Source organism: Cryptomeria japonica, chromosome 9, assembly GCF_030272615.1.
Source record: "Cryptomeria japonica chromosome 9, Sugi_1.0, whole genome shotgun sequence".
NCBI classification, from domain to species: Eukaryota; Viridiplantae; Streptophyta; class Pinopsida; order Cupressales; family Cupressaceae; genus Cryptomeria; species Cryptomeria japonica.
In genome coordinates this window covers 586,080,883-586,088,287 of record NC_081413.1, presented here as the reverse complement: position 1 = coordinate 586,088,287, position 7,405 = coordinate 586,080,883, and the positions used below count along the sequence as shown (strand labels likewise).

Genomic DNA, 7,405 nt, shown 5'->3' with positions numbered 1-7,405 from the left:
CGGATGGAATAGAGACACCCATTCGACTTGATGTGGGAACCTGCAAGTGTCGAACGGCTTTGTGTTCATTGCCTGTGACGCAACTTGATAGGATTTGGGAACCTTACTTGCAATTTGTGAGTCGGAATGGGGTGCCAGTAGAAAGAGCGTTTGTGAAGGTGCTTTTGGATGTTTGGAGTAGATAAAGCCATCAAGGGATTTACTGGGCAAACCCCTCTTTACGGCCCCAGTTGCCACTTTCTGCTCGAGGAGCTGCTTGCAACCCCTGCCTCGTATGAGGGTGTGAATAGTAATAATAATTGTCTAGGATTGGTAGAAAAATTGATTGCTTATTTGCAGATTGTGGATGTCACGTCCATATTGGACTTGGTCGTATCTGGTTAGGAGGTGAGCTATGGAGCGAAATTTGTTCCCAGCGCAGAATCTGGTTACACTGTAATCATTCAAAAGGCCTAGAAATTTGCACCCAGTGAAGAGCCTGTTCGACAGTCATTTAAATTCGGAGAACCTGTGAAGGTCTTTATTGGAGATAGTGTTTCGTGGGAGATCAACGAAGAAGCTCTGAAAGAGTACTTCATGGCATATGGGGAAATGATGGATGTCGTTGCAAAAGCTCAACACAAGGAGGAAATGGCCATGCTGGCTAGAGAACGTGCTAGGGCTGAGTTCCAGGATTAGGAGAAGAAAGAGCAAGAGTTCCATTTTGATCAAATAAAGAGTGGTTTGAGATTAGATTGTGGGAGGGCCGAGCTAGGCCTATTGATGTTCTTTCAAAGAACTTAAATCTTTCTGATGTCTTTGACTCTGATTTGATTTGGAGAAGGTTTATCCGAAGTGTATGCGAAGCTAAAAATTTGCAGACTGGTTCCAATATGAGATTTAAAGTGGAAGAAGGCATGGCTGTATTAGTTGGCCTTCAAGGGGGAGATTGTTGGGAATGTGAAGTCCAACAGTCACATGACCATTCACCTTCTCCCAACTCTTGGTTTCATACCTGAATGTGATTGTATAAATGCCTATGTGCAGTCCATGTATGTGGTATTATTTGAATAATGATTAATGAAGAGTTTTCCCTGCTTGAGAGTGGACGTAGCCTTTATGATGAACCACTATAAATTCTTGTCTTGTGTCTTTGTTGTGTTATTTTCTTTTTCTGTTTTGTGTTGATTGAATGTTTTTCTTTGCTCGTTTAAATTAACATCATCTTGTACAAGATTTAGAATCTATGATGGGGTTCTTGACTCCTATTGTAGAAGTGTTGGATCTGCTGTTGCTGTTTTCTAGCTGCTTTATAATGTTTCTTTGATTCTTATTCCTATAAAAAATACAATCATAGCAAAGGCATTTCAAATAGACGATGAAAGCTCATGGCTAGACTTCTTTACAAAGGTTCTTCATGCATTGCATAAAAATGTCTATGGTTATGGTCAAATATAGACATTTTCCAATCAGCCAAACATAAAAGTTAGTTCTGATCTGATCATGTCCATTTTCCAACATTGTTAATTACAGTTCATATTACAATATTTTTTGTATACAACAGTTTTACAAAGATATCAGCATCACTGCCCTTTAAGTAACTCATTACAACATGCTAAATAAGCCTTTACAATAAAAGCAAGAAGGTTGGTACTATTGCAGATAGTTTTGTATTAAAACTTCATAGTCTGTCACAGACCATTTATGTTAAGCCTGCATTCAATAGGCATACAACTCATGTAAATGTCTCTGTCAGCATATATTGGGTTTGCAGCTGACAGGAATGAATCAATATGGCCATATTTTTACCTATAACGGCAATTCTATCAATCTTGGTAAGGTCTTTCATTTCCTTGCTCTCATGGGTTCTGCTATAACTATTCATACTCGTGTTCCTCCAGTATTAAATCCAGTGACCATAAATACTCTTCACTCTTCTACACAGGAATTCCAATAACAAGGTTTGAACAACAGCCCTGGTATACATACTTAAAACCCAAATGTACAACCTGACATAGGCAAGCAATATAATAGAATTCATCCAGATTTAAAAAACCATATAGAATGGTAAAATGTAGGAGTGAATAATGATGAAGAGATGCATACCCCATCGTATCTGAGAATTGGATCGAGAATTGCTTCCTGAAGAGCTTTCAATTTCTTTCCTTCGACGTTTGCCATTCTTTTTCCTCCTCCAGTATTTTAGTCTAGAGCTGAACAGGCTTCCTGAAAACAGTTCAATGTCATGATTTCACCAGGGTATCTCAGAACAGGACCTTAACATATACGCCCTTAATATATCTAGGAACTCTTGAATAATAGACAATATCATTTCTTTAGTTAGAGGTATGGACAAGACCTGCCCCTCAGGATAAACGTTTTTTTATTACCTGATTCCTACTTACCAGTGTGAGTCTGCCTCCATTTGCCTTGATATAGTTCATGATGTGTTTATAAGTTGTTTTGCATAATATCACCAATAATCTTCACAAAAACATTGCCCATTTCTGAAATAGTGAAAACGGTTTGCATCTGTCACACCGATTGTGGCACTCATCAGAGTCTAAGGTTCTTGACAACTCTAATAGCAATCCTAGAGCAATTGCCAACTTCTCCCTGTGGTGGTAGAGTAGTAATTCCCACGCCGATTTCTCTTGCAACAATCTTGGAGATAAACTTGGTTACACTGTGGCACTCATCACAGTCTAAGGTTCTTGACAACTATAATAGCAATCCTAGAGCAATTGCCAACTTCTCCCTGTGGTGGTAGAGTAGTAATTCCTTGTTCTTCTCTTCTACGTTGTTAAATATAGGGGTTGTATCTGGAATGTACCTGCTGCCTTCATCTACCAAGACGATTTCTCCAGCTTTGCACAGATCTCCTGTGTTTGTGGGTGTGATGTCTCCCCCACACAAAAGGTATGGACTATTTTATGGACTTCAATCCAACTACATCCAGGTACCTTTTTAATTCCTTTGTCTTTCATCACCTTCCGTACCTTTTCAAGTTTTCCCCACTTGCCCACTTCTGCATAAATGTTTGACAGAAGCACAAAAGGTGCAGAGTTTTTAGGATCCAACTTGAAAAGGTTTGTTGCCAGAAATTCTCCTACCCTTATATCCTTATGTGATTTACAAGTGCCAAGCAAACACATCCACACAACTACACTAGGTTTTATTGGCATTTTAAAGATAAAGTTGAGGGCCTCCTCAATATAGCCAGCTCGACCAAGAAGGTCAATCATGCATGCATAACGATCAATTGTAGGTGCGATGTAATAAGAATCCCTCATATGACTAAAGTATTTACAGCCATCGTCCACTAGACCTCCATGGCTGCAAGCAAATAAAACACAAACAAAGCTTATATGGTTGGGGTTGTTTCCAAACTGCTTCATTAGTTCAAAGAGCCTCAGGACATCCTTGCTATAACCATTCATTGCATGTCTTGGAATCATTGCATTCCAAGAGACCACATTTCGCTGAGGCATTTTCTCAAATAAATTGTGTGCTTTCTCAATGCTTCCACATTTTGCATACATGTCTATTAGGGCAGTCAAAACTATAATATCAGATATAAATCCACTTTCAATTACATTTTGATGGATCTCCATACCCTGTTGCAAAGCTCCCATTTTGGCACATGCTGGGAGAATGCTGGCAAAAGTCATCGAATTTAGTTTTACTCCTGCAGATTCCATTTGCTTGAAAATTTCTAAGGCTTTATCATAAACCCCATTTTGTGCATATCCAGCCATGATTGCAGTCCATGAAATTACATTTCGTTGAGACAATTTGTCAAATAACTGGCGTGCCTTCTGTATGCTTCCACATTTTGCATACATGTCTATCAGGGCAGTCACAACTACACTGTTTGATGAAAAACTAGTTTCAATTAGTTTTTGATGGATGCCTTTACCGTGTTCCAAAACTCCCTTTTGGGCACACACTGTTAGGATGCTAGCAAACGTTACGGAGTTTGGTTTTGTATCTGTCAATTGTATTTGTTCAAAAAAGTCTAATGCTTTGTCAACAAGGCCATTTTGTGCATATGCTGCAATCATCACATTCCATGAGGCCACATCTCGTTGAAGCATTTTTTCAAACAATTCGTGTGCTCTCTGTATGCTTCCACATTTTGCATACATGTCTATCAGTGCAGTCACAACTACCCCATCTGACAATAGTCCACTCTCAGTGATTTTTTGATGCATTTCTGCACCCTGTTCAAAAGCTCCTATTTTTGGACATGCTGGGAGAATGCTTGCAAAGGTTGCCGAGTTTGGCTTTACACCCACATATTGCATTTGCTTGAAAATCTCCGAGGCTTTATTGACAAGGTGATAAGAAATAAGTGAGAGTATTCAATTAAATGAAATATTTATTATTTAACCAATTTTTGTCTTTATATAAATGGAATAATCTTTCAACATTGGATTGTCTCTTCAATTTCTCATGAGGACATGAATGTAGTGGCTGTTCAGCTTCTTTGAAAGCTTATAAATAAGCTCATTTCGAATCCAATAGACAGAGTTACAGGCATACAACTCTTAGGACGAGTTTGTCAAGCTGTGACATACATCTCGTCTTTTGAGTTAGCCGATTCAGCTCTCATGAAGTTCACAGGCATACAGCTCCTTCACGAGTTCGCCTAACTGTATGGACTTGGGCATACAACTTCACCACGAGTTTGCCCAAATTGGATAGATTCAAGGGCATACAGCTCTTTCACGAGTTTGCCCAAAATTGTATAGATTTTACATATATATTGAATGAAATGAAGCTTTCAGATGATTTATTATGTGTTTTTACAATACCACCATTTCTTCTTTTGATATTTAACCCTGAATTAACAAAATAATTCAGATCACAATACCATTTTGTGAATAGCCTACAATCATTCCAGGCCACGAAGCCACATCTTTTTTATGCATTCTGTCAAATAATTTACACGCCTTTTGTGTATTTCCACATTTTGCATACATGTCTATTAGGGTAGATACAGCCACTTCAGTTGGGAACTCACTCTCTATAATTTTTTTATGGATTTCCATTCCCTGTTCCAAAGCTCCTATTTTCGCACATGCAGGGACGATGCTAGCAAAGGTTGCTGAAGTAGCCTTTACACCAACTGATTGCATTTCCTTAAAATACTCCAAAGCCTTAATGAAAAACCCATTTTGTGCATCTCCACCAATGATTGCAGTCCATGAGATCACATTTCGTTGAGGCAATACTCAAACAATTTTTGTGCCTTTTGTATGCTTCCACATTTTGCATACATGTCTATTAGGGCCGTCACAACTACAACATCCCTAGAAAGTCCATTTTCAATTAACCTTTGATGAATTTTCATACCCTGTTCCAAAGCTCCCATTTTGGCACAACCTGCAAGGATGCTGGCAAAAGTCGCTGAGTTTGTTTTTAAATTTTCCAATCCCATTTGTTCAAGAAGTTCCAAGGCTTTATCAACATGTCCTTATTGCGCATATCCTAAAATTACAGCATTCCAGGACGCCACATCTCGTTGAGGCATTCTGTCAAACAATATACGTGCCTTCAATAAGCTTCCACACTTTGCATACATGTCTAATAGTGATGTCACAACTACAACATCTAACTGAAATCCACTTTCAGTTATTTTTTTAATGAATCTCCATGCCCTGTTCCAAATCTCCCTTGTGAGCACACGCTGGGAGGATGCTGGCATAGGTTGCTGTGTTTGGATTTACAACTGACAGCGACATTTGCTTGAGAATCTGCAGGGCTTTATCAAAGAACCCATTTTGGGTATATACAGCAACAATTTCAGTCCGTGTTATCACATTTCTTTGAGGCATGTTTTCAAACACTTGATATGCTTTCTGAATGCTTCCACATTTGGCATGCATGTCTATCAGAGAGTTCATCACAATAATGTCTGTCTGATATCCACATCTAATGATTTTTCCATGGATTTGCAAACCATGTTTTACGGATGCTATGTGGCCACAAATGAGGAGAATAGTGGAGAAGGTGGAGTGATCAGGTTGGACAGTTGTTCGTTGCATTTGGTGAAACAGTGCCAGAGCTTCTTGAGGAAAGCCATGCCTTCGGCAAGCTGCAATAACCACATTCCATGAGAAAACGTCTGGCTGATCCATCTGTGCGAAACTCTACAACCATCCACCAAACTTCCGCATCTGTCATACATGTTGATAAGAGTGTTTTGTGGAAATGTGTTTGTGGCAAGTTTAAGTCACTGGTTATGATGTTAGAGTGAATTTGATTTCCCTTTGAAAGGGTTTTCTTTTTAAGGCAGGTCTGCAATAGACGGGGATGTGCAGATAAGTGTGCAACAGGCTTTTGTGTCGTAAACAGAATGTGTAGCGCGTTCCACAAGCAACCATCTTCACAGAGGATTCTCAGATTGTGATTGAGATTGGATGACATTATAACATCATACCGGATTCAAACACCACCATCTCTTCCTAGTCTTATATCCTTTTGTGTCTATGGGTGGGTGTTGGCTGTAGATCAAAGATGTGAAGGCGCCAATCGAGAACTTCATCTCTGCCTGAAACAACTTTTTTCAATTCGATTTATTTTTCCAACTGATCGAAGATGGGGAGGGTACATTTAGGACCTTGATTCAAATTTAAATTGAAGATTTTTTTGATTTTTGATTATTTTTTTATTTTTTTTTGTTGGTGAAGATTTTGAATTCAGCATCATTTGGCATTTTTCTGTATTGTAGAAGATTTTAACATTTTCTTTCTAGCCTTCAAGAGTCAGGGATACTTATGAGATAACAAAAAAAAAGATTTTAACTTTGCGATTAAATGTTCTTTGGTAATTTTTATTTACTTGCCTATGTATTTATTTTTCTATTGAAGATTTTTGTGGGGGTCATGATTTTGGCTTCATCTCTTTTTGATGTTGGAGCCTTGTACTAAGCAAGACTTGATTCCTGGGCTCATTAAGAACCTTTCAACTTCACACTTCACATGACCAAGGGCCCATTGACTTGCAATATTTTTTTAGTTTATGTTTTTCATTATATTGTTATGTAAATAAGTGTAACGTAGTAGTGAGTATTTGTCTTTGTAATATTATAATAATAGTATTTGTTGGCTAGACAAAAGTTGAGTTATGGTAGACTAATTCAGGGATAGAGTGGATAATAGTTTGAGATGAACAATTTGTTGGAAGATTATAGCTACCCAAACTAAAGTTTGCTTCAAGTTTGATTCATATTAGGTGTTATGCCTTGCACAAATGACAAACTTTTGTCGTGGAAAAGTTGGACCACTTTTGATTTGAGCTCGCGAGAGAGTTCCCACTCTCTTTAGATTTTTTGTTTGTCTATGTGGCATAGGTCTTGGTTCATGAGTTGTTTCAAAGCTCTTGAGTTTGGGTTGATTCATTTGCTTTGAATGTACTTGTT

The 7,405-nt window shown here is 38.3% G+C and overlaps 2 protein-coding genes across 4 annotated transcripts; both read right to left on the bottom strand.

The window, feature by feature from the left end:
• Positions 1 to 1,455: 1,455 nt before the first annotated feature.
• On the bottom strand, positions 1,456 to 6,565 carry LOC131858043 (pentatricopeptide repeat-containing protein At1g08070, chloroplastic-like). Of its 3 annotated transcripts, XM_059210910.1 has the most exons (4): positions 2,370 to 6,565; positions 2,086 to 2,205; positions 1,789 to 1,916; positions 1,456 to 1,692 (listed from the first exon to the last, which is right to left on the bottom strand). In XM_059210910.1, exon 1 carries the CDS (start codon positions 4,284 to 4,286, stop codon positions 2,826 to 2,828), a length of 1,461 nt encoding a protein of 486 aa, XP_059066893.1. In that variant the 5' UTR covers positions 4,287 to 6,565; the 3' UTR covers positions 1,456 to 1,692; positions 1,789 to 1,916; positions 2,086 to 2,205; positions 2,370 to 2,825. The 3 variants fall into 3 exon arrangements, with proteins under 3 accessions (XP_059066893.1, XP_059066891.1, XP_059066892.1); XM_059210908.1 differs by having other exon boundaries at positions 1,456 to 1,916; XM_059210909.1 differs by having other exon boundaries at positions 1,456 to 1,916; positions 2,385 to 6,565.
• LOC131858534 (pentatricopeptide repeat-containing protein At1g11290, chloroplastic-like) lies at positions 4,842 to 5,566 on the bottom strand. The gene is made up of 3 exons (XM_059211803.1): positions 5,483 to 5,566; positions 5,338 to 5,367; positions 4,842 to 5,123 (listed from the first exon to the last, which is right to left on the bottom strand). Exons 1-3 carry the CDS (start codon positions 5,564 to 5,566, stop codon positions 4,842 to 4,844), a joined length of 396 nt encoding a protein of 131 aa, XP_059067786.1.
• Positions 6,566 to 7,405: the final 840 nt, after the last annotated feature.

Excerpts from the sequence above, each read along its gene's own strand:
- LOC131858043 (XM_059210908.1), bottom strand. The coding sequence starts at position 4,286 with ATGCAATATGTGGGTGTAAAGCCAAACTCGGCAACCTTTGCAAGCATT.
- LOC131858534 (XM_059211803.1), bottom strand. The coding sequence starts at position 5,566 with ATGTATGCAAAGTGTGGAAGCTTATTGAAGGCACGTATATTGTTTGAC. Across the intron at positions 5,368-5,482 it reads ATGTGGCGTCCTGGAATGCT|GTTGTGCCAAAATGGGAGCT; the intron begins GTAATTTTAGGA and ends GCATCCTTGCAG. Across the intron at positions 5,124-5,337 it reads AATGGGAGCTTTGGAACAGG|GAAATGCAATCAGTTGGTGT; the intron begins GTATGAAAATTC and ends GAGTATTTTAAG.